A 27,048-nucleotide genomic window follows, 5' to 3' on the forward strand; every position below is an offset into this window, starting at 1 on the left:
AGATAATGCAAGTTTTACAATTCTGTAGTTGCACAATCAAAGAACTAAGGATTTCAACATTTCCACCAGAGTATTTGCCATTCCTTCAAGCCAACTTCTGACATCTCATTTCCTTGCTTTACCTCTCATTCTTTCTTTTCATCACAAAGGGAAACAAATGGACACATTTCTTATTTAGGATTTCTAGAATCGAGTTCTAGATCAGAACAAGAAGAGGAAAAAGGAGAGCTTGGCATGCATCTAAGAAACGCTGAGAATGAAGCTGTCAAAAAGACACTTCCTATACACCTTACCACAGATAAAAAGGAAAAACAAGCTTAGTCTGAGTATCAGAGATCCCACATAGTGAAGTTAAATACTCTATCAGAAGATTCTCACTTTTCAGATCAACACAGTAGATCAAAAATAACTTTGTTCCCACACTAACTGCATCTGCTTGCATTCAGGAAGGGAGGAGGAGTGTTTTCTAGAGATTTTGATATTTAACAACAGCAACACACAACCACAGGCAAGTCTAGCTACAGTAGTACATCTGAGGAGAATCCTAGCGGAATTACAATACTACAACTCTCAAAAATGTAAGCCTCAAAACTGATGAGTAAAAAGTTTATGTATTTAAATGTTTACTGAAACTTATCCTAAAGGACCCATGCCAAAAGGAGATCAAAATTAAAGACTCAGTGTCTTAATCTAAAAGAATAGTCTGTTCACACAATCACAGCAGTGACACTGTTGCATTACTGCACCCAACAGTTTTGAAAACCAGAGGGAAGCTTCCACCCCTAGTTCTGACTTGCAGAGAAAGACAAAAAAAATACTGTAACATTTACAAGGGCAGGAAAAGTTGATATTGCACACTAAAATACCTCTTGCAGGAAGTCTTCAAGAAGTCGATTAAACTTGTCTGCCAATTCATCTATTAACTGACTTCTTGCAATGTCAACCCTGTTAAAGATTGTGAATTCTTCATTACAGAGAGCATGGTAGGTTTTTGAACAGGCTTCCAAAACATCTATATCTGTGTGCTTCTCCACAATATCCCGGATTTGTCGCAGTAAGGCATCCAAATGCTACAAGGAAGATGAGCCAAAGAAGAAAATACGTATTTTAATTTTCATATAAATATAAATATATACACAAATACACACACACAAGGTAAATCATATTTATTACTTTTGTAGCTATGATACAGAACATAAACACGTTCTAGGAAATGAGTGAAGCTTCTGAGAAATTAAGTCTATCAAAAATTAAGTTGGAGCTTGTCAAAGACCAAATCACAGAAGTGATTAAAAATTTGCTATTATTGGTATGGTCTTATCTAACACTTGAATTTGCAATGACAACTGAACAACGTGCAAGTACTTACCTCCCACTCACACAAACAGTTATGCATGTTTGTGTGTGTCTTAAAAGCTGTATAACTGAAGATTTAGTTTTGTAACACTCTACTGTCTGCTAACTAAAGCCAACTTCAGCTGTTCATATATTCTTTCCCTCAACCTGAGTTGCTCACTGCTGCTTGATCGCTGCTGGCTATGCTGCCAACTACACATTTCATCACTTTTTTACTCTAATGATTTCCAGCTACTTCCTTCACAATGCAATAGCACATCTGAGAAGGAGACAAAAGAGATGAGAACAGCTTCAATTTCATCATCATAGCAGATAAAATGAGAGCAGTAACTACATCATTCGTGATCTGGTATTCTTCCTCTTTTTTCATGCAATGATGATGGTGGTTTTCTAGTTTCAGTGACAGAAAAAGAAAACTTACCGAGCTGTTTCTACAAGCTTTATCTGTGACAGTTATCTCAAATATGACCATAACCCAGCAATAAATGTTCTCAATTTAAGTTCATCTAACTGGCAGGATTTTCTGTTAAAACTGGCCAGACAGGTCTGCAAAAACTCAAATTTTCAGTATCTCTAAGAAGAGCATCCAGTCATAACTCTGAAATCAAAGCTGCACTATCAGTAAGAGTTCCAATAAATAAAATCTCCTTTACACAAAAAAAAAACACTCCTAAAATCATGACCACAATTCCAGTGATAAAATCTAAATTCTAGGACTTTTCCTTTTATATTAATGTGTGAATATTACTGTACCTTTTCTAATCGCCCCGTTGTATAAATTTCCAAATCAAAGTACTGTGGCAACTGCAGTAAGTTGGTCACCTTTTCTGCATCTACAGAATACTGTAAAATTGTCAAGGGAAAAAAGTTTAGATGAAAAATTCTTGGACAACACAATTCATTATAGAACAAGTAAATATAAAAAAAATATTACTAAGGGAAAAAAAAACCAAAAAAAACCAACTTGTGGCAAGCTGTATCATTAATTACAGAAATACACTAGTAAACATTTCAACAATCATCCAAAAGTGAGAAATGGAATTAAACCTACCTTTGCTAGCAACTGAGGAAGTGCCACTGCAAAAAGCTCAGTAATTTTTGTCCTGTCATCCAACTGGGTTTTCTTTTCCTTTGCTGTCAGCACCTAAAATATTGGAATTGTGAGGATTTTACAGCTAAAAGTTCTGGTGCCAAGTTTCATTATCATTAATGAAACAATGACTAGATACATGGACCTCAAAATCACTGTAACATATCAATGTAAAGCAGGAGGGAAGTAAGCAATTTTAAAAAAGGAAAAAAAACCGACATTCAGCATTCAAAAAATGCAATTCAAAGTCAGTCCTAACACTTTTAAGACTATCTTGAAAACTGAAGCAATAACCTAGAACAAAAGGTTCCTGCAACAAAATACCATGACTGGAATGACAATATAAGAACGGGAACCCCTTCAGTTTACAATTTTTAACAATAGTTAATTAATTTGTCAACAAGGTTGATATACAAGGTTTCAACCTGTTCTTAAATGGGTTTCTTACCAAAATATGCACCAGCCTTGAGAGAAGACAGCTTAATGGCTCAGCAAAACAGGCTGCCTTAACTCTGTACAATCACAGAAAAGCCACTTGGTGGACTGGCCTTCTTCCAAGAGACTATGGAGTGTGTTTTCCCTTCCCTCATTTTGCTCTTTCAAACTGAAAATAGTTTTAGCTTTTCCCAAACATTGATTCTTGTCCTCCTTTCAAATCAGTACTGTTTTCAAAATCAATTTTTATTATCTTTAATAGAACAAGCAAATGCAGTAGTTCAAACAATACTAAGCTCCTGCCAAAGCCCAGAAAAGAAAACTAGCCAGGGTAGTCAGATGTGCAGACCAAAGCTCAATCTCCAATCTCAGTCCCTTCAGCAGCAACAGCCTACCATCTTCTCCATCTTCCCACAGAGCCATTCCCACATCTCTAGATAAGTAGGTTTTCTGCTTCCTACCCTTTTCCCCGTTCCTCTTCCCACAGGAGGATGACATTCAGCCGCTTGCCGAATTGTACAAAGCATTATTTCAATCAGTGCGCTTTCCTGTCTGTCTGTTAAAGCTGAAAATTCAAGAAACAGATGTCAACACAAAACTCATTCTTCATTTTCCACAAGGATTAAGATATGTTAGGGTGTTTGAGATTTAGGGTTTTGTTTCTTTTTTGTTTAAGGCAAAAAGACAGACATGTAGACCAGCAGATCATTTCAAGAGTTGGGGGTGGCAGAGGGGATAGAGGAAGTAAATACCTTATAAAATAACACTAGAAAACACTGAAAAATTGAGGAAATATCACTGGATGAGTCACAAGATGGAATGAACAAACACTAATTTTACTTCCCTTCTATTTTTCAGAGGTCCATTTACTAGGACCTATAAATTACAGAATTATGCCAGGGGTTTTGGGTCTACTGTCATCACAGAAATTACTGTATTTTTCCACATGGTAGTTGTAACAATAAATAAACCAGTTTGACAAGCAACTCTTGTTTCTGCAATGCCAAAAGTGTAGCCTGGATTTGTGGAACACCAAGGCAACAGTGCATGCTGATTCCTTCTGTTTTCTTCTAACCATTGTTCTTGTGTCACACTTCCATACCAGATGGTGATCTCTTTCTACTCTCCCTCACTTTTCATTATTTTATAATTGGTATTAATGACTTCTTACAGTCACAGAAATGCAGAAAATATATGTAAACATGTTTTTACTTATTTCAAGCCTAACAAAAACTGCACCACAATATAAACAAAGATCTACAAAAATCTTACGTTCTTCTCCATTGAGAGGCTCCTCCAACAGAAGACTGTTCATACATTCCCAGTCCTTCAAGAGGTCTGTTGCACAGTCCCACATGCTGTCCACAAGATAAGCAGCATGTTCATGCAACTAAAACAAGAACAGATGAAGTATTTTATCAGCAATGAAGATTATTATAGACTTATAATACAGAGTATTGCTTGCACTCGGTTCCTGCCTGTGGCAAAAATACAGAGCGAGTTTTGCCAGCTCTCCAGTTAAACAGAAGAGTTTTTTCCCCAATTAACTTAAAAACATTAATCCAGACCAACAGCTACAAGGAGTAGTGCTACAAGATGTCAGAACTTGAAGGGTACGGTAGGTAGGTGGGTAGGGATTGCGGTGTTTCTTGCTTTTTCTCCTCTCTCCTTTTAAATCTATTAAATCACAATTTCTTTGCACAAACATTGTCATGTTTGTTAGAGTAGCACTCAGACCCTGTTTCAACACTGTATACTGACAGATCCTCCAAATGAGCACAACCACACAAGACAGTCTTTTGACCCTTCAGTTGCTCAAACAACAGGAAAGCTAGAACAGATTCATGGTTATTAACCAACGAGTGGGGAAAAGAAAAATAAACAATAAAATTTAACTGACCAAAATTAGAACCACAACAACAATAACAAAAACCCACACACACCACAAAAATAAGGACATCCCTGAGACACAACTTACTTCACTTTCCAAGAAGAAAAACACTAATGTCTTCACAAGATTAGCATTTGGACTTTGTCTTCCCCTCCTTTTCAGTATTCCATCATCTTCAGCATCTCTGCGGCTGAAAAGCCTAAAAGAAAAATTATTTCTTGAAAAGTTTCTTCTTCATTGTCTTCACCACAGTCAATTCACATCAAGATACCCATTTTTTTTACACACTAAATACCTTGTTGCTTGACTCCATATTTTATTTTGAAAGGCAGTAATTAGGGACAAGTATCATTTGAACAATTTCATATATTCTGAGTTAATAATATTCCACTGACTGTTTCCAGTGGGATGTATAATTATAACAAAATGCTTTACAAACATCAGTGATAATTGCAGGTAGTTGAGGTCCTATGCTCCTTCTCAACAAATGGTATTTTCTGAACCTCCCTACAGGAGACTTTAAAGCAGTTAAGAGATATTGGAAGGAGGTCTGAAAAGTATTAGATGGAAACTCTATTTTTTTCTCCTACACACCTGACATGTTGGATTTTTAGTGGATTTTTTAAATGAAAAATATTTTATGAATGGTCATATGGGACAATGGAGAAGAGGTGGGCACAGGGGAGGAACTACAAATGGGAAAACACTCATGATGCAAGCCCAACTTTCAGGCCCCAAACTACACAAGCATTTTAAGACATTTCACAGGAAGAATAGGAAAGGAAAAGACACAGGAACATTTTTATAACATTCCCTGAAGGTAAAAGTTTTCAAAGTGCAGTCTTCAAAACTGCAATTTCCCATATAGAAAAACTACAGCAGTTTAGAAAATACAGTAATGTTACATTGTCTCTTCTTTCTTAAGGCCACTTTATGATTCAATTTTTCCTTTTATTGATTAAATCTAATAAGAATCATCATATTAATGCACACAAATGCATAACAATCTACATGAGCAAGAAGTTAACTGTAATTTCTCCGTCTTACTTTTTATAAAGAAATTCCCCTGCGGCAACTGCTACTGGTCGATGAGCTGAATAAACCAGGTGGTAGACATTTTCACAGTCTTCTGCAGTCAGAACTTCTTCACTACTCCTAGGGGTAGGGATGGGAAGAAGGAAAGAAAGAAAAACCAAAAAAGTTGAGTCAACAAAGTATGAACTCTAATGAGGGAGATGGAAATGAATGAGAACCTAAACCTTTTCCTTCAATTTATCATCCTAAAATTCCAGAGTCTTAGGTCCAAAGTCCTCCTGAATAAAATACACTGAAAAAGTATGAGCTATTGCTAGAAGGCTATGCTCAAGAGTTCAGCTACTGTGTAATGCTCAAATTTTCCATGTTCTTAATTTCAAACATTCCATGATAGCTTTTAACCCTAAGGCTGAATTCAAAGTTCCTAGCCTTTACACCTACTGAACTGTGGGAGATAAGAAATAACACTGTTCTGGACAGATTACTTTTTCTCTGAGTGTAAGATGCACAGACATTTCCATAGCCTTCAGATTATGTGAAGTGTCATGCTCCTGGCCTCACCCACACAGACAAGAAACATGTAGTTTCAGTATTTGTTATATGTTAGATAAGGAATATACATGTACTTACTGTAAAACAAGAGTGAGTAATTTTATTGCTTGGACTGCAACATCATATTCTTTGTCAAGAGTCATAGATACAATTCTATCCTAAGAACACAAAAGAAAATATTTTTGAAGAGGAAAGAAGTGTAATCCAACTTTTAAAAAAATGATATACACCCAAAGTAAGAAGTAAGACTAACCTTGAACCGACTGGTGAAGAGTTCCAATTTGGAATTAAGCTCCTTATTATAGTAAAGCCCTTGCAAAGCAGTTAGGCATTTGAGTCTTACTTCTCCTTGCTAAAACAAAATTAAGAACTGAATTTAAAGTCAAGTATAGGATACAGATGTGATCTTCATGTCATAGAAGACAAGTTTCTTTTACAGTCAGAATTAATTCAAAAGCAAAGATTAAATGCTGTCACAATACACTACCAATAATTATGTTAATGATGTAAGGATATAACCTTGTTTGTAACAAGGCAGTGAATCAACAAAATGAACAAAACCTCCTAAGGTCTTATTGCAGTTACCATCTTCATAAATTAAAATTCACCAGTTTCATTCTTTCTTTCTAAATACTCAAGATATTTCTATCACTGATGACCATCCCTTGTTCACACAGAATTACAGAGTAGATAATGAGAGAAATGTTCCTCCAGAAATACAAGATCTGCTTCAGCAGAGAACATGTTGCAAGGTACAGATGACCTCACCCCACTGCCAGAGGTTACTGGGCTTTTACACCAAGCCCATGAATAGCACAGCAAGACTAAGCATCCCTCATTTATTTCACTTAGAATTCAACAGTTTGAAGCTTCCAAGGCAAGAACTGAGCCAATGTGCTGACTCAATAATGAGTCACGGAATATTTGTAAACTATATTGACCGTTCCAAGCAGAGAAAAGTCTCTAGGTGGTAGTTGGTAAATAACAGCTTGAGGCACTGAAGAGCACAAAAGGAGGCTTTTCCCATGCTTTTCACAGCGAAATGAGAATGCTAGAGAGTTTTGTAACTTGGTAAAACAGAGTACTGCCAGGCTATAGGGGTGATGTGAATTTATTTGCAGTAGTTAAGCACTATGAACTAAAAGTTTGCATCAGCAATAAATAAATAAATAGAAAAGACCATTTGCCTACAATACCAGTTCCTTTAAAAAAATCTATATGTACTCTCTGAAAACATTCAAAAGATTCAAGTCTAGCTTATATTTTGAAATGCCAGTATTTCTGAGTGATAAGGAAAGCAGCGATCGATTCAAACAGTTAAGAGACCCAAACCTAGTGTGGAAAGATCAATAACCAAAACGAAGGAGTTCTGCTCCCTTTGCTCAGTGCAGTTTACCTTGTCATGCATAGTCCACCCCACATATTTTAAGTAGCTGTCATTGAGAAAGGCATCACTGTACATTTTCATCCATATTCCAATCTCCTCAATGCAGATGGCTCTTATTTCAGCAATTGCATCTCTGTGGAGGGAAGTGGAGCAGCAAGTTCAAACACATGAATAATTAGAAATAACCTGCCACAGCTTCCAGAAAAAATTAATGATGCTACACATTACTTACTATGAGAAACTTACCGGTATCTATGCACAAAAACACCTTTAAATATTGCATTCATCATGTTTTCTATTTCATCCTGATTTTCTTGAAGCTGAAAGAACACAGAGAGTACATGAACAGTGACAGCACTTTTACAGTCAGATCAGATGGTACTGATGGTAGACAAACTAAATTAACATTTACAAGTGTGACCATTAAATCCTTTCTGCTGAGATCATTATTGACATTATAAAAGCAGTATTTTGCTCCAGGATCACAGAAACACTCTACATTTACAGTAATTTCACGAATACAAGCCGCACCAATTTGACTAAGATTTTGCTCCTAAACCGGAAATGCGGCTAATAATCAGGTGCGGCTAATACAACCTCAGAAGTGCCTGCCAGAGTGCTGAGCCGAGCAGCTGCAAAGTCGGCATTTTGCGATTGTTACAAATCGCTACTTTGTTGCACCGCGGGTGGAGCCTGGCACCGTGTAGGCAGAACGGGGGGCGGGGAGAGAGGCAGGAGAGCTCTCTTTCCTCCTCTGCCACAGCCCAGGGGAGAGACGGGGGGGGGGGGGGCCCGGCGCCGCCATTGCTGCAGCTCGGGGAGGAGAGGGGGGACCCGGGCCGGCCCTACCGCGGCCCGGGGAGGAGAGGGGGGACCCGGGCCGCCCCTACCATGGCCGGGGGAGGAGAGGGGGGACCCGGGCCGCCCCTACCGCGGCCCGGGGAGGAGAGGGGGGACCCGGGCCGCCCCTACCGCGGCCCGGGGAGGAGAGGGGGGACCCGGGCCGCCCCTACCGCGGCCCGGGGAGGGGGGGGGAAGCCGGCGCCGCCATTGCTGCGGCCCGGGGAGCGGGGGGGGAAGCGCGCGCCGCCATTGCTGTGGCCCGGGGAGCCGACGGGAGCCCCGCGCAGCCATTGCCGCGGCTCAGGGAGCCGACGGGGTGCTTTGTCCCCGCCCGCCGCCGCCGCGGCAGGAGCGGGGAAACTCCGTCCCTGCCCGCCGCCGGTGCCACGGGCGCGGGAAAGCTCCGTCCCCGCCCGCCGCCGCTGCCGTAGGAGCAGGGGAAGCTCCGTCCCTGCCTGCCACCGCAGGGCAGCGCCGACCCGGGGTGACCGAGCCCAGTGGCAGCGCCGGCCGGCCCCGAGCGGCAGCACCGTGCTGGCCCACCTGGCCCCGTCAGCGGCCCCTAGCGGGCCGAGCCTGCACAGCCTTAGCTCAGCCAGTAAACCCCGCCCTCCCGCCGTTCTGTTAATAATTGCACGCGGGTCCTCGCTGCGAACGACAGAGCGGCTTATATTCGTGTGCGGCTTATCTATGGACAAAAACCAAAATATTTGCCAACACCCAGAGATGCGGCTTATAGTCAGTGCGGCTTGTATTCGTGAATTTACTGTACTTCTTTTTACAGAAAACCAGACAGTAAGAAGCACCTTTCCAAGTTTTTTAAGCATGAAACATGAACAATCTGAAGAGTTAGAGAGACAGATAACTACCAAAACCAATTACAGAACAAGATTAATTATTAGTTGCCACTTCCAAACATTTATCATATGCACACACCAGCTAGAGTTGCACTAACCTCCTTTCTCTTCTGCAGTAAGAGTTCCAGCCTATCATTAGCTCGCTTCCCAATTATTTTATTTCGTTCTGCTTCATACTGCCGTTGTGTGTTGTCCATGTTAATACTTAGATTTAATGCCACATTCACTAAAGCAGTCATCAACTTCATGGCTACAAAAATAAGTGTAAAGAATAAGGATTATTTAAAAGGTTACCTGATCTAAAAAAGCTTAGAAGAAAAATCTTGACACCTCTTTCTGTCAACCCTTTTTGTATCTATGAAAATACATACACTGTAAATTTTTTGATACACACACTTATGCAACGTTTTACCAAGCACTGCATCATTATTTATCAAGACAGTAAGTGCAATATCGCTATTCTATTATTTTTGGTCACTTCTTTAATGCTATAAGCATTATCTTTACTATAAAATATATTATTATTGTGGAATTGAGATATAGGATCTGTTTCCTCCCCAAAATGAAGGTAAAACGTAAGATTTACAAACACAGCCCAAGAAATACTAAGACTTCTGTTATCAGGTGAATTGTGTACTTGTTTGTCTTGTAAGCTTCTGTAACAAGGCATAAAAGGGTTTGCACTGGTAGAGCACACAGAAAATTGTTGTGCATGTATCACCAGCATAAAGCTTATGAGCAAGGCTTAAAGATGCACAGTTGTATTAAAACATCATCTCACACTGTCATCTCCAAGATGAAAGAACAAGTCTGAGTTAATCACAGAAGCCAGAATTACCAGAAGTACCAGTAAATATGGATACAAGGATTTTGCTGGCAGTCTTTTCCATACAAAATATAATCTTCAGCAATATAAACAGTAAAACTCAGATGAACACATAAAAGCAACAGAATTGGCTACTAATGTGAACAAAGAACAACATGAGGCTTATAAAAAAATATTTTGTTTGACAGAAACTAAGATGCAACAGGGCAATTTCTGCAACTTTTTTCAGGCACCATTAAAAAAAAAAGACTATAAAAACCTGCTTTTTAAGACCTAGAATTTGTATTAGTCATATTGTACAACAGTCAGAACTGATGATCCTGCAGAATACGTATATTCTCCTGAAATGAAAGGTCTTATTCCTCTCTCCGTAAGAAATGCGCCGGCTGGAAGAAATCTCACACAGCAGCAACCCCATCTGCAGTGTGCTAATGTATATTCAAGAGAGCTATCAAGGATACTAAAGGACTGACAGGACAGTTAGGACTGAAGCCAGCTGTAAATCAGCCAGGTCAAGGGAAGCTAACAATAATTACTTCCAGTGTGCCAAAAACCTCAGTTACATGCACAGGCTAAGTTCAAAGTAAGTTGTTACAATAACCTCACATAAACTGACAGCCACACAATGCCATTCACAATCCTTCCTCAGTAATCAGTGCAAGTTTAGGAGTTCCTTATCCAAGAAGTTCAAGCCTTTGCCCATACAAAGACATATTTCTTTGAAACACTCCATACTTAACTCATAAAAATGTAACACATTGGGGAAAACATTACGTGAAAAGGTCAATTACATAAAACAAAGAAATTTAGAGACTGTATTACTGGTGAAAAAATTTTAAATTATTTCTAATGTGAAGACTGGAAATGCTACTTTACACAGCACCATGGTCTCAATATGTAGCACAATTTAAGCTTGTAGTAAAAATTGCATCCAACAAACTACAGCTTCTGTTTGACTTAATGCACAGCAGAACAACAAGTTCAACTGCATTTGAGACTAAAAAACACCTACACCTTTATTTATGACCAAAGACAAAATAATAGAAGCAACTGAAATTTTTCCTTCTATTTACTTCTCTACTAAAGGTAATAAAAATTAAGTATCAGACAGCTAGCAAAGAATGCTTTAAATAGTGCTGTGTTTCTCAGTAACAGAAATCCAAGATAAAAAGTTGTCCCGAAGCAAGCTGCGTTAGAAAAAAACTGTATCACACAATAAAACACAAGTTGAATGTTGAATATCAAGAAGTTTAAGCAGAGTAATTCTGTCCCATGCAACACAAAACACAAAATGTAAGCAGTACCCAAATTAATACAATTCACTGACCTGCCAGCGTGCTGGTGTGCCGAAAGGCTCTGACCTGCGAGTCTGACAGCCCCGTGAGCAGAGATATGACAGTATCCATCATGTACTCATCATAGATGATGCTGTATTGACATTGTCGGACAAGTACGCCAATGAACTCACAAAAACTGGATTTGAACTTTTTCCACTGGGGGCCAGCCATAGTTAGTGGATAATCTCCACTATCCTATTAAAACACACAAAAGGAAACAGGAAACTCTTTCAAACATCTTAGAAACTATTTCATTAAATAAAGATTAAGAAGAGGTGGCTACAATTTTAAAGCCAAAATCTCAGAGGCCTTAGAAATGATACCTCAGAAGAATATGATTCCATAAATATGAATATACTTTGCAGCTGAGACCTGTTGTAACACAAAGACAACATTCTAACTAGTTTTTCTCTTCTGTTTGATTAAAAAAACAAAAAGGGGAAAAAATATTTATCTTAGAAATCTGCTTCATTGCACTAGAACCATCACATGAACAGTTAGGTGACAAGTTCAGGAACAGGTTGGGATCATAACAAAGTCTACAGGGAAATGCTTACATATCCAAGTGAAACTTCTGAAGTCATAAAATTACCTACTACAACACCTTGAATATAACAAATGTGTGTCCTGTCCTGATATGGGAGTCTTCATAAATAATTGTAAAATGACAGGAAGAAAAAAATAATCATCTGTGGCATTGCCTTTGTGAACCATTTCTTTAAGAGGTTGAACAACAATACAGGTTGAAAAATAAAGCATCCATGAAAAGGGATTAGAAATTTGAGAGCTGCTCATTAGAATTCTGTTACAAGAAAAAGTGAGCATAACATAGTGATTCAGGAAAAAAAAAAGCAACATGTACCAACAGTCCCAGGTGTGGCTTTACAAATTTCACACAATATTGCCTTAGAGTAATCAAATCTATTTATGCATTGAGGTAGTTTTAAGGAACACTAAAATCCTTTTAAAGAAAATGATATTACATTTTCCCCTCAGTTGAAGTTATGGATTTTTTTAATTATTGGAGGGAATTGTTTCTGTACGAGACACATTTGGGGAGGAGGTTTTAAAGCTACATTTACATTCTCTGGAACACAGGATGAAAGGAACACCACTCAAATCCAGGAAAACCACAAACAAATGAAAGCCAAATGAAACCAACAAAAAAAACCCAAAACAAAAACAAAATAAAAACTACAACAAACAAACCAAAAATAACCCCACCACCCACCAATAAAACCCCCCAATATATCCCATTTACCAGAACACTCTATGGAAGAGAAAGTGACAACTTAAAGGGAAAAAACCTATAAATGCCATGAAAGAAAAAGCACTGGTCTTCAACTGGAGAATAATTAAATTTCCACAATTTGTAGATTAATGAATGCATAGAAATAAATTTAGTGACCATTTCTAGAGATAATTTAAGGCCTTATATAAACAGCAAGATAGAGAGGCATCCCCACAGCACCATCACAGTAGGGAGTTCCCACTATTTAAAACTTAAAAGTCAACATTGATTTCTTAAACCATTAATAAATTGCATACATGCAGAGCTTTACTTCCTAGTCCTATAAAGTTCAGTGACATAAGAGAGTTTAATGCTTTCTTTCATAAAGATCCTGTAATTTTTTTAAGTCTTTTATCTTTGAAACAAATGTCTAACAATGTAATCCAGCAAGATTAGGACAGGTAAAAAGAAAATAAAAATTAATTCATAATCACTTCATTAAATTACCTCATCAAATTCTTCAGTCATTTTTCGGATTATTTCAGAATTCTGCATATGTCGGAACATCTCTGCTGTAACAACTCCTACAATTTAGACATTAGGTCATTAGCACTGTTAATAAGAAAGCTGTAGATGGCAGATGACATACCTCCTGCTACAATGTCAAAATAACCCATTTTCACCTAGCCTACTGATTACACAAGTGTATTTTTAATAAATTTCTCTCTTTTCTTCTAGCATCCATGTATAACAAGTATTTAGCAGCATTTCTTTATGTGGGGTTTATCCTTCTTAAGAAGTATGCTTGTGTGCATGTACACACACATCTATTCATTCACTCATGCTCAGAATTCAAAGATACTTGTGCCAGACCTCTCTATCAGTGAGCACTACACCATCTGAAGTGACCTTTTGGGACTCAAGATTCTAAATGATGCAAGACAATTTTGAACAGCTGTGTTACCACTTATTATCTTCTGCACTGTAGTAAGCAGAGTGCCTTCAGGCAATTTCTATTTGCCTTGGTCTCAAATTGTTAGAGCTCCCAAAGTTTACTGTAAAATTCATGACAAGGATCATCCCAGAAAACATTAAAAGATTCTGCAGCTTTATCTTGTAACAAAAATCAGAAGGTCACTACTCTTGAAAGCGCAGATAACCTCTGAGGAACACTGTTAGCTTTCTGGAGATTTATATGTTAAAAGTTTATCAGGACAGAGAAACTTGAGCAGAACAAAGTACATCCAGTTCTCCTCTATCAAGCATAGTGACATTGCAAGGCAAGTTCTCTTGCCTTCTCTTCAAAAGAAGGTGAGAGGTAAAAGAAGGGAGGATGTGGAAATAAGGAAAGAAAAACCAGAAAATAAAGAAAAAATACATGGAAACACAACCTTACTGTAGACAGGCTACCATAAGGTTGTCCATAATATCTTTTGAAACAAGAATGTCTAAAAAAAAGCTATGAAGTAATCTTTATGACAAAAAATAGGTACATCCAAATTAGAATTCCAAGATTAAACAAGTTGAACTAACACTGATAGGAGAGAGGATTTTCTGAAATAAGGAAAGCAGGAACACAGGAGGAAGCACATGTTAAGTACCAGTACTGATTTCTATCTGCTGTAAATACAAAAGGCATAATCAACACTTTAAACTACAGTATAAGATTTCTAAATCTCCTGCTCCCACCTTTAGAAATACTTGCTTAACTTCAATAACCTGATAATGTAAACTAGGCTCTGGGGATTAAGCAGTCTTACAGCCTCAGTAGTATGAAAGCAAAGATAGAGAATCATGCAATAACATTATTTAAATGAATGAGTAACCATTTCAGCATCTTACCTTTGCAGCCTGAACACTGAATAAAGAAGTTAATGAGATCAAGAAGTGCTATATCTCGGTCATGTTTGTATGACTCTATCCAGTCATCCACTACAGACTGAAAGAAAACAAAAAAAGCACTGCTCAGTTTTCATAAAGTGAAGACATTGTTATTACCTAACTGTTTTCCAGTAAGTCATTCTTCTTCATCCCTTTAAATAACTGGGACCCTCTTTTTTGATTACTACAGAACTAAATGTTTAAATGATATTTTACTGCCATATGTTCTCAAGAACTCATTCTATAAACATATACCAGTACAAAACTGACACATGAACATGAAGCACAGGAATACCATATACTCCTACAGTAACATTTTTGAAGGCAGAATGGAAAAATAATTGGGATATTTTACAGAACCAGGTTTTTTATTTACACCTTCCCCCTGTTCTGCCAAGCCATTGACATTTCTCTGAAGATACTATTTGTCCATTCAATTCCAACAGCTACAACTCCCTATATTCTTTTAAAAATGTGCCCCCTTGATGAACTTTGCTTCATCCACATTTGCCATAACAGGATGAACAGCACTGCCCTCCACTCCCATGGACATTAATTACTCTGCAGTCACTAAGCCAAATACGAACAAGCACATTTTATTAAAAGACCTTAATGTGAAGCAATTAAACCTGTGATAATCATTTTGAGAAAACAGAATTTACATGCAATTATGTTTTAATCATCCATTTGTAGAGTACAAACCATCTACCACCAAGGTCATAAAAGCACAGGTTTAAACAATTTTATTAACACAGGTAACAAGAAACTTGCTTTAGTTTCAGGTTCTCAGGTCTGACTTTTTTTAATACATTAGTACCCTTCACTATATGATGGAATAATTCAAAGTTTCCAAAGATAGTTGGACTATGCAGAATCTCCAAAGCTTCCTGTCTGAATTCTCAGTGCTTACTCTCCCAGGCAATATTGTTGTGAGAACAAATAAAGCACGTCGCCATCGAAAAAAACTTCTGTACAGAGATACAGTTAAATCCCTCTTCCCTGAATCTCAAAATTGTTTCTAGTGTGATGCATAACTCGTGAGCACAACAAAGAGAATGAAAAACTCAAAGTGAAACTGTCTTTCCACTAGGAACAGAACCTATGAACTGGACCTGAGTGCATTGAACTGAAGGGAAGAATTGACTATGGGGAAAACAAACTTGGGTTCTCAAGAAGGTCACTATGCAAGAACTGAAGAATGATAGGAATGGAACAAATATTTCAATTAGGCAGCCTTGTTTTCAGAATCTATTCAGTTTAAAGAAGTTCCAGCAAAGCAGTTGTTTCTTGAAATATTTTGTCTCTGTGAATTAACCACTTCTCTTTGCCAGGGACCAGACACTAATTCACAGAATCACAGAATGGATTAGGTTGGAAAATATCTTTGAGGTCATTAGAGTCCAACCTATGACTTATCACCACCTTGTCAACTAATTCAGAAGGTACAGAACGGAATTAACTTAAAATAGTTAACGTAAAATCATTACCAACATTTTTCGATAAGCAAACGCTGAGGGTCATGGAGAAAACTTTGTACTCTGACTGGTGAAATGGACTTTAGTTTAAAAACAATTTGAGAAATTTTTTCTACTGAAGTTTAAAAAATTGACAGAGATTGAGGTATCAATTTTTCAATTCAACAGAGTAATCAGACCTGGCAAAGGTCCATTTTGCCCTTGGAAAGCAAAATATTTTGACTGTATATCAATTCAAACAGTTAAAAAGTCATGAAGATACAATTACTGGTGACTGGTTGAACAAGGTGCACACAGAGCAACAGTTAGAGAAGTATTGTTTTTCAATCTGCTTTGAAATAGAACAAAATGATAGGAGGAAAATGATGGGAGAATCAGAATTTCTCTGTGCAAATAAATCCAAGTAATTTGTTCTTGTCCCCAGCTGTAAGGCAGTAGCCTGCAAACCTTGAGAGGACTGCACACCAACCCAGCTTCCTGCATGTGTATTACAGGAGAAACTTTGGGTTTCCACTCCCAAAGACAGCCTTTCTTCCACACTGCCAGGAGTCCATGAGTGAGTCAGCAGGAAAGCTTCGTGGCTGACAGGCTTGTCTGTGAGTCTCTCAACTGGGAGACTCACAGACAAGCACACACTTTAGTGACTTTATTAATTTTTTAAAAAACAACAAAAACAGTGCTGTATTTCTTAGCAGTCTGACATCAGAGTGGGGTAAATGCCTAATGTAGATACTTGAAGGGGTTACATTTCCCCTAAGTTGACTTGGTCAGAGTATATTGCTATACTGTAATCGGCTAGAATTTGGGTCAGAAAATTTAAAGAGCCTATAAGTTGTAGCTAGTGATTTTACTTTGGATGAGAGAGGCAACTATTTATTTTCAGATAATCTAAGCTCTACGGAAAATGCAAAAACTACAGATTCTTATTAAGTTCTATGACAATAATAAGTCTAAACCACATTTGTGTTTAGTTACCACAACTTGAAATTTATGCAATCTAAAATAACTTTTCTTCATTCAGGACACTTTGAATTGTAGTATGAATTTATTCACTTCATATGTGATTATTCATTAATAACATTTAGAAATGAAAAATCAGTTAATTCAAATTCAAACATCAACAAAGCACAACCACTTTATTTTGATTCTTATATACAAGTAAAAAGAGCAATCTGAATAAAAAAAATTACTTTGGATTTCATTTGATTAAATTGCATGTAGAAGAAAATATTATTATATTTTAAAATTAAATTCTATCTGCATCCAAGTCATAGAGGTATCCCAGGTCTTACCTGCATAGCACTCTTGCCCATTTTAACTACTTCAAAGAGCATCATGTTTTCCACACCATTCTGTTGGTGATGTCCATTCATCCGATTCGGACCACCAGGTTTCCCTCCTCCGTTTCCACTTTTTCCCTTCTCTGCTGGTCCTTTTTTTCCTTTTTTACAGGTCTGCAATCACAGACACAAGAGGTTTTACTTAAAGTATCAAAAAAACAAAACCCACCAAAAAACAAACATCTATATTGACAAGGCCTTTGATTTTCAGCAACATATTTTTAAAATGTTTTATATAAATCTATGTGTATGATTGTATAGATATATGTAAAAAAAATTCAGAAGTTGAGATCTGAGTTGAACTCAGCAGATCCTGAGTGATACAAAGACCAGCAAGAACTCTACAGGTTCCTCTTTCTCTCATTTAAAATCTTTTAGCCACTAAAAATATGATTAGTGATAGATCTGTGTTATGTACTTTCTCTTGTTCCAATTGTAAAACAGATTATATGTATTTCCTTCAAAACAGCTAAGGTGATTCCCTTAACACATCACAAAGCCTCCTCTTCAATTCATTAATCTTTTGTTTTTTCATTTCAATATATATTGGCAAGTGGGGGATGAGGAAGAGCAGACACGTGTCATTGTGTTTGATTTCCCAAATCAATTATGACTTACAGAAAGAAGAAAGAACATTTAAGTACAAATTATTTGACTGTTGTATAAAATATATCACCAGCTCTCAACAACCAGGTGCTCTGCACTGGTTCCGGCTCATGGGGTGTCCAAAGAGGGATCACAGCCCAGGCCAGCACTGCAGGGAAGGAGCCACACGTGGTGGCTGTGAAATCTGTAAGAGGCATGGGGGAAGGACAAATGTCCAAGGAAGGGAGAGAAAGGCTGGGTTTAGACCTCCCACTCCACTATTGTAACCTCCTTTTGGCAACCTGTTAAAAAACCCCTTTTAACTGAATTACTGTCCTGTTCACTTTTCAAACTAAGAGACACAGAATACATGATGAATTTAAGTAAGGATGGAAAACATGCCAAGAGACTGATCAAATCAAAGCTTATCCTTTCCTCCCCTACCTCCCTCATGCCTTCAGAGCACTAATAAAGTATCACAGAAATAGTCAAGATGAAGCATTTCCACGCAAATACAAATATGAACTCTCGTCACAGAACACTTGCATTTTCAGAAAATATTCCTTGCTCATTCAACTTTAAAGCAAATGTTAAACTCTTCAATTCATAACACTAAAAATGTTTCAGTATCCCTAGAGATCAAACATACTTTGCCTTTGCCTTGTTTTTGGTTTTTTCCTTCAATATCCTCAAAGTCTGTATCAGAAGAGAAGTGTGTTTCAGACTCCCTGCAAGGATAAAAAGACAAATCATTCACACATTTCATCAAAAACATTCTGAAATATACTATATAAAATCACAGTATACTCTTAGTCCACTAAGTCAACACCAACAGTGAAACTTTTCCCAAGCCTACTGTTGAGGAATAGAGCATATCCCCACACTGGCAGCCTATCCTGTCTCCTCCAAACAATGTGCCTGTGAAGAAAGCAAGCAACAAAGACTAAAAGGTTTGAGGGTAGGTAGAAAATAGCAGCAGGTTGGGAACCATGTCTTTGACATGTGACAAACATGACAACATCTCAAAAAGCAAAGAGCTTTAAATATTGGCCACAAATACTTAAACAAAATAGAAGGAGAAAAAACTCAAAACCATCATTTCCCCTGACAACCAAAGGGTATCAACAGATTTCTTCATGCTGTTAGAAACTTTGGAAATAATTAAGAAGTTGGCACTTATGTTGAAAGGTACAGAAAAGTAGTTTAGGTGAGGTTCCTCATCAAAAAGATAAGCTGTAGATCTGTTTAGGCTCATAAGGTAAAAACATACTAAATACACAAACTCATTTGTTTTATTTTCTACATATTAAAATATACTGCATTGATACACAAATCCTTGATTTGCAACATTGACAGGAGGTGTATGAAATGACCTGAACTATTAATAGAGAATGCTTGGCTTGTGTATTCTCTGCTTCTACATTTCCTACAGAAATTAACTGAAATGATGCTACGAGAGATCATTTTAACACAACAAATGCAGTACAACGAATTTCAGCTGCTATCACAAATCTCTGATACATGCTTCCTGGTTCAATTAACAAAACAATCAGAAAGATGACCAGAGGCACAGGAGACTCATTCCTATGGATTAATTTATAACCTTCTGAAACACTCTAGAAACTTAGTCTCTCACTATTGCAAGTGTCTGAAAGAAGCATGCTGCCTTTTGACATGGATTCTGCCGTGTCTGATTTTGCTGACTATGTAAGCTCATAGAGATTGGAGAAGCTTGCAAACCAGGACATTGGGGGGAAGAATGGAAGAAAAAAGGTGGAAAAAATTTCCTCTTTGAAGATTCCTAGATGTTCTTATTTTCACAGGAAAAAACTAAATACAAATTTCAAATATTTAACTAAGCAATAAGCTGTATCCACAGAGTACAAGACCATTATAAACAGTTGTAAAAACATTATTTCATATTAAACCAAATTTATTTCTAACTCAAAAACACCCACACAAACTCATTGATACAAAACTGCAGCTTTGCATCTTTTTAGACTTCATAACCAGGTTAATCCATTTCAACAGCCTAGAGGAATGTATCCATGCCAATCCCTTGACAATAAAAGGGGATGCACTGGATTATTTTGGCCTGCTTAAAATAATCGCTTTACTTCTGTATCCAAAAGTGTAATCTGTACCTAATTCTAAATTGCAGAAACTCAAATGTCTATTTCTTAAAAACTGTGGGAAAACAAAAGGCTTAGGAAAAATACAAAAACACCGAGAAACTGATGCCTGAGGGAAGCCATTACTTTGGCCTTAACTAAAGCATTTGGCATTACATATTTTTTTAATATTAAGTGACCCACCCCAGTGGGTGCAAATATTTCAACTACTTGATTTAAAATCAGATTTCTAAAAGTATTTTTTAAATCTAAGTTACTGCTGAATACTCAAGAAAAAACTTAAACAATGATTTTATCAACATCTCAATAAAAAAAAAAATAGAACACTACCCTTTATTATCCTTCCTTGTTTCCAAGAGAAAGTAAACCCTAACACAAAACAGAGACAGTACATTTACAAATAGAACTACGAATTTTTAAAGCACTTACTGAAGGAGAGTAAAATCAGTTGGTATTTCTGGAGCTGCTATCATTTCTTTATCATCTTCTGGAACACCACTGTATTAGAAATATATTCAAAAAGCAGTCTGAAGGGCAAGCTTACTTTTCTTTCTTCCTTCGTAGCAGACAACTTCTAGAATAAAATAAATCAAAAAATACAGTGAAAATTATTCCACATATGGAAGGATAAAACAGTTGGAAACACAGAAAATGTAGATCACACTATCATGTTTCCAACTAACTTTTTCCTGTTAAAAGACTTTGAGTCCTCATTATCCTACTACAAAGTGACTCCACAAGTGGTAAAACCATTGCAGTAAAGTAGTAACACATAAACACTGTAAAAAAACCCAACCAAACAAAATGTAACAACAAAAACTCCAAACAAAACAAAACAAAAAAAACAACCAAAAACCCACCAGCCATTTTCTGAATAGGATGGGCAAACTGGCATGCTTTTCATTAACACCTCTAAGTCGCAGAGCCCAAAACTGACAACACTGGGTAATTTTTAGTTGACAAAACCAAACTTGATGTTGAACTTGAAGCACAATAGATGCACATTTCAGGATATTATATACAGCAACTTTTTATCTCCATTCTGCCAACTTCCGTGCAATTTTCCATAAATATAAGCTCTTGCAACAAGTTCCTATACCCACAATGCCTTCCAGAGCTGATAAACTAGACTTACAACAGGCTTAACATTTGAAGCATTTGTCAAGTCCCTTAGGAGGATCAAGGAAGATAATACTATCCACATAGTATAAAGGAAAACACTGGAAACAATTGCTTGAGCAAGAAAACGAAAGTTTATGAAATACTTGTTTTAAACTTCACTATAATACTGTTCATTATAATAAATTTAGGTTTTTATCTTATTTTTCCTATTCTAAAGGGGGGGAAAAATCACCCTGTATACTTCAAAAGCAAGTTTTAGCTATCCAGGCTAAAGTTTTCTACATCAATTGGCTCCCCAGGAAAACTCTTACACAGTGAAATTAAGAAAGCATGACGTTCAGGTATTTTAAAGACAGAATACCAAGCAGGAAAACCTTCAGAGTCACTCTGCTGACTCTACAGCTTTCTGGAGTGATTAGGTATTTGAGGGAAAGATTTAATTCTGGCATGCTAAACAAATGTTGCTCAAAGTCTGGTAGCTCTGCTCCAGAGTCTGCATTTCAACTGAGCATGTGGCAGAGAGGCTGGACAGGTTTTCTCCTGCAAGTGCTTATTCTGAATGCTAGGGGCCACTATAGCTTCCAGGATTTAGAGAGATGAGAGAAACCATAAACCCAGAACTTATTACATTCTCTTTCTTCACATTTTATATAATTACATTAAAGCGGAAAACCACAGTGGAAATAAATAGTGGCAAAGGCAAGGAGGTTCAAGCTGATCAGTCTCAAGACAGTATGCAATTACTAAAGCATGCTCCATCCAAAACACGACAGAAGATAAGAAGTTTCCAGAAAAATCATGCTGCAGAATGGCAGCAGCCTCTGCCACTGCTTTCCTCCGTTCTCTAAAGGCACCACACAGGCACATGACCAATGCACTCCATCTACATTCCCTGCAGAACCCATGTGCCAGGCATGGTAACAGCCCCTGCCCAGCCATTCACCTTTGTAGGCTCTGCCAATTCAGTATCATCCAATTAAAGTCCCCACTAAAAAGGGCAAAGAAGTGTTTTTCCCCCAGATTCTCAAATTAAACTGGTTCACCAGCAGATATCTAGAGTCAAGGCATAGGAAACACAAGACTGCATAGCCACCAGCAGGGGAGGAAAGGGTAAAATTCCCTTCTTTGGTGGCAATGTGCTGTTAACCATCCAGGCAGTCTGTGAAATGCCATGCTCAGAAGGTAACACATTGCAAAGTCCTACACTTTGGAATTTTTAAATGTATTTATTTATCTCTTAATATTTACTTTGATTCCAATCAGCAACTCAAACTTGGGAAAAAGGTCACACTTTAATGCAGGCTGACACCTACTCAGTTGTCAGTTGTACAGGGAGGGGGGAACAGGAAAAAGAAAAACACAGAAGAAAGGTAAAATCTACACAAATTCTTTTTGAGGCATGCTTGTGATTCAGTCCCAGTACAAAGCAGAGATGCAAACCTCAAAAACCACACTGCCCAGCTTCAAGTTCAACCTGTCTATCAACATGTTAGCATTTGATTATTTCCAGTTTATGTTTTCTAATGTTAAGAGGCAAGACATTTACTAAAGTGACAATCAGGATTCTTACATGCAAATTGGCTCCTTGTATGAAACCTAAACATACTATCCTACCAAACTTAGCAAAAATTTCAATGAATTCTAATAATCACAGAAATTAAAGAAAAAAACCCCAAAACTATGAAAAGGAATGGGCAAACTGTTAGAGTACTTGTTCTCTACATCAAACGAGACAAAAACTGTCTGCCATTCACACCAACTTGAACTTCTTGTCAGAACTGTTCATCTTAGTACAGACCACAAAGCATGAGAGAAAACACGGCATTTTTAGAATCATCTCCTAGAACAGAACAGACATATCAAGTTCATGCTTGATGCTGAAGCATTAAACTACTGAGATTGATTTTTTTTTTCCTTGAAGGTAGAACTTAGCCCTCATGAATGCAACTATATCCTGGTGTTCTGGAAAACAAAGAAGCTAGAGATGAACACCCAGCAACAGTGTACAAAGGAAGAGTGCAAGCGATCTCAGGTGTCAAGCTTAAGTCCCAGCAAAGACCAGAAAACCCCTTGCATTTGTCCTAGTAAAGAGCAATTTTACAAGATTTACACACATCCAGAATGAAGTCTTTTGATGCTCAGCCAGCAAGGTCAACCCAGTCCAGTAAGCCCTCTCCGGCAGAGCCAAGAGAAGCTGCCCAAGGAAGAACACTATTTCCTTTATAGCAAAGCTTCCCTGAATACCTTCCTGGCATCCAGAAATAATCCAGGGATTTTGCTGGCCAGGGAGGCTTTCCCTATACTTCATACCACCTTATTTTTTCCATTAGTATTTCCAAATAGTTTTTGAATTTAATACTCAATGGAGGGTCTTCCATCCAAGAACTCCCACAGTCAAATTCCATACTACAAAAGGGCATATTATTCTTTGCCTTGACTTTATCACTTTCCAATTTTATGTCCTGTTCTCTTGTTTTGTTATGGGAAAAGAGTGACACTGGTCATTCTCCAAAATCCATCATCTCATGAAACGCCTTCTGGAAATACAAGACTACCACCAGCCATGTCTTCTTCATGCCCACACTGGATGACTCATTCAAAGCATGCAGTTCAGGAAGCCAATAAGAAAGGATGCTTATATTAATGATTTTCCTACCAAAACTTTTAAAATATATCAAGTTCATAGATCACAATGAAGTCTGAAAAGAAAGAAATTAAAACCTTGCAGATGTCATTCCAAACAGTGCAAGTCCATATTATCTAATAAATGTGTTCTAATAAACAGACTGTTTTATGAACTCTAGGAAGTTAACGCTAAACCAAACTGCATCATAAAAATCAGCTCTTGAGTTTCTTTTCTGACATGTTCACAGAATTCAAACTTTAATTTTCCCAAGCAGATACTGAAATCTCTCAAGCCTGTGAAGACTTTGAAAAGCATTCGACTTTGTGAAATCATAATTAAATTATTAACTATAAAAAGAAAATGTATCCTGCTGAAGGATCACAAGGTGGAGCTCTAGCCTAAAGCTAACTGAAGAAACTCTAAAAGACAGGTCATCCAGAGGTTGACCTAGTTATTTCTCTGCAACAAACTTTACAACAGATTCCTAAAATTACAAAAATATTGTAGTACATTTCCTTTAGATTTGTATTTAGATTGGTAAGACACCAGAGGATTTCTTCATCTTTTGTGAAATAAAGGCACATATATGTTTGATTCCAATGACTTCACAAAGACAGAAATCCATATAGCTGCTATGACTAGTCTCAGTATTTAGCTTTCAAAACAAGAACTTAAAAAAAAACATTTTAAGAGCAGAAATAATGTATCCTTTTATTGTACCTTGCTATTTAAAACTCTGTTAACAAAACATTAATGAATTAAAAAACCTACTGGAACAACAGGAGCAGTCTAGCAACAGTAATCATACATAATGCTTCCAACTATAAATGTAGGAGGGATTTCTACTTAAAAGAATTTGACTGCTAAAAGCAAGAGACAAGCACAAAACGAAGACTCCAAAAGCATATGCACTGAAAAGCAGATTTAAATCTTAAAGGCTATTTGTCTCTATTACATGAATATTTAGGTATGGCTCTGATTAAATCAAATACACTGGCCAAATGTTGACTCTGCCAAAAGCTGACAGAATTCACCAGCACAATTCACACAATAACACATATGCTGTCATCAGCAGTTGCTGAAGGCTACCTGTCCTCCCACAATTTCTATTATATGCACAGATTTACTAATGCAAGTCAGTGAGCAGCATTTGCTCTAAGAAGGTACTTAATTATATACATATATATACACACACACTCCATAAAGAATCACAAAAACTTTTCAAAACGTCTTTGCTTTGTACACTTGTGCAAATGCAGTAACTCCAGTGTTACTGACCAAGCTCACTGTGAGGTTTCAGGTAGATAGGTTTTGGCTGGGGAGCATTTTCTACACAGGTTGTCTATTTTGGTTGCTGTTGGGCCTTTGTCATCTATCATCTGGAAGTTTTATAATGCAAGTAAGTAAAACAGTTTTTTTTGTTTTTTTTTTTGTGAAGGCAGAGATGCAAAGTTTAAAAAATGGCTACATGGTCAGGACAAAGATTTGGATAATGTCAGAGATGTACTGATTTTTCCCCTGTAATTCAGCCAGTCACCTGTAAAATCAAGAACCTCACTTCATTCAGAAAATTAGAACTTCGCAAACAGTGATGTTGAAGAGTATGGTTGAAGTTAATCTCTGAATTATTTACCTATCCATGAATGAGAAATGCTGATGCTTCAGGATCAATTATGCAGCAGCAACAATTAAAATGCTAGTCAGATAAAATTTAAATAAAGGATCAGAAATATGTCCAGTATTTTCCCTTAATTATTTCAGAACAGAAAGGCAATATCTGCTGCACTACACTTCTCACCCTTTTTTCTGATTAGCTAGAATGTGCCTAACCTTTTGTTTGATAAAATTAGGTTTGGTTATTCAGGGGAAAAAGAAATAACCAAAACAAACCCCAGACAAATCTGCTTCTTCATACTCCTTTTGCTTTTATCTCTGTAAGTGGACTTTCAGCAAGATTTTGAACAAGTGCATGACATTCCCTACAGACCTCAACGAGTGTGTTATTTCTACTAATAGTACACAGCCTAATATTTCAGCTGCCAACAAGCATCAAAGCAATTCTGCAATTTGAGTAAAATACAGAAAAGATACTTCAAGTATAATTCTGTAATGTAACTGTACTTTAATATTAGTTATTACCTATCACCAGTTTTGATCATATTAAGAAGTTGCAATCAAGACTAAACAGAACAATAATGCAATTAATACCTTTATCTGCGTGGATTTGTGCTGTTTGCTTAGAAAATGAGACTTGCAATTCCTTCACAGAAAGACCTGAACTAGACACAATCAATCTACATTCTTCCTTGCTTACCAAGGGAGACACAGTCAATATACACAGGACCAGCCCACTGTGCCAAAGCCACTGAACAGTTAACATGTCAACAACCTAAATGACTGAATTGATACAGCTCTTATCTTTTCAGTCTCTTTCTTTACTTGTTTTTTCCCTAACTTCCACTTCCAGCTGTTACACCCTCTCCACACCACTTGGGACCATGTATCTCTCCATCTTTCAAAAAATTTTAAGCCATATTATGACGGTTGTTGACTTTATGCCATCGCTACAGTTCTTTTTCCCGGTCTGCTCTTTATTCATTTTTTATAACATTTGCTCTTAAGTTCATACAACAAGTCTGCTGAATAAGTGGGAAAGAGCAATCTTAGAACATGCTTTCCCAACACCGTGGGCTGTTACTGAAAGCAGTAGGTTTTCCTTTCCTCTCTAAACACACGGGAAAGTTTCTGCTCCTTCCGGCACTCAGGAAAACCAGCAGCAAGTAAATTATAAAACCAAAACCATTTCCTTCCCCCATGATTAGCCCTCCATTGGATCAGCCAACCAAATCAACACCTCCTGCAGCCACACAAGTCACTGGATGGGCATGGGCAGCTGAACTCTACCTTCACAACAAAACCAACAAGGAGCTTTTCCAGGGTCAGAGCATCACCACCAGCAGCAGTGCTCTGCTGTGACACAGGACCTCTTAACAACGTGGCAAATTGGTGGACTTGCATGGTTCCTGTCAGGATTCCTACTCTTCTGT

At 37.4% G+C, this 27,048-nt stretch overlaps 1 protein-coding gene across 3 annotated transcripts in view; it reads right to left on the minus strand.

The window, feature by feature from the left end:
- The window catches only part of STAG2 (stromal antigen 2), a 75,773-nt gene that overhangs the window by 18,117 nt on the left and 30,608 nt on the right, over nucleotides 1–27,048 (minus strand). For all 3 annotated transcript variants that reach the window (XM_033072305.1, XM_033072303.1, XM_033072304.2), the window contains exons 2-19: nucleotides 20,683–20,827; nucleotides 18,771–18,849; nucleotides 17,489–17,650; nucleotides 14,683–14,779; nucleotides 13,348–13,424; nucleotides 11,600–11,804; nucleotides 9,545–9,696; nucleotides 7,993–8,066; nucleotides 7,756–7,879; nucleotides 6,613–6,711; nucleotides 6,438–6,517; nucleotides 5,820–5,927; nucleotides 4,860–4,971; nucleotides 4,154–4,271; nucleotides 3,343–3,446; nucleotides 2,408–2,500; nucleotides 2,110–2,199; nucleotides 867–1,070 (exon numbers count right to left, since the gene is read on the minus strand). In XM_033072305.1, the coding sequence (XP_032928196.1) occupies nucleotides 867–1,070; nucleotides 2,110–2,199; nucleotides 2,408–2,500; nucleotides 3,343–3,446; nucleotides 4,154–4,271; nucleotides 4,860–4,971; nucleotides 5,820–5,927; nucleotides 6,438–6,517; nucleotides 6,613–6,711; nucleotides 7,756–7,879; nucleotides 7,993–8,066; nucleotides 9,545–9,696; nucleotides 11,600–11,804; nucleotides 13,348–13,424; nucleotides 14,683–14,779; nucleotides 17,489–17,650; nucleotides 18,771–18,849; nucleotides 20,683–20,726 (2,022 nt within the window). In that variant the 5' untranslated portion in view covers nucleotides 20,727–20,827. The remainder of the gene's footprint in view (nucleotides 1–866; nucleotides 1,071–2,109; nucleotides 2,200–2,407; nucleotides 2,501–3,342; nucleotides 3,447–4,153; nucleotides 4,272–4,859; nucleotides 4,972–5,819; nucleotides 5,928–6,437; nucleotides 6,518–6,612; nucleotides 6,712–7,755; nucleotides 7,880–7,992; nucleotides 8,067–9,544; nucleotides 9,697–11,599; nucleotides 11,805–13,347; nucleotides 13,425–14,682; nucleotides 14,780–17,488; nucleotides 17,651–18,770; nucleotides 18,850–20,682; nucleotides 20,828–27,048) is intronic.

Source organism: Catharus ustulatus, chromosome 14 (assembly GCF_009819885.2).
Source record: "Catharus ustulatus isolate bCatUst1 chromosome 14, bCatUst1.pri.v2, whole genome shotgun sequence".
Classification (NCBI taxonomy): Eukaryota; Metazoa; Chordata; class Aves; order Passeriformes; family Turdidae; genus Catharus; species Catharus ustulatus.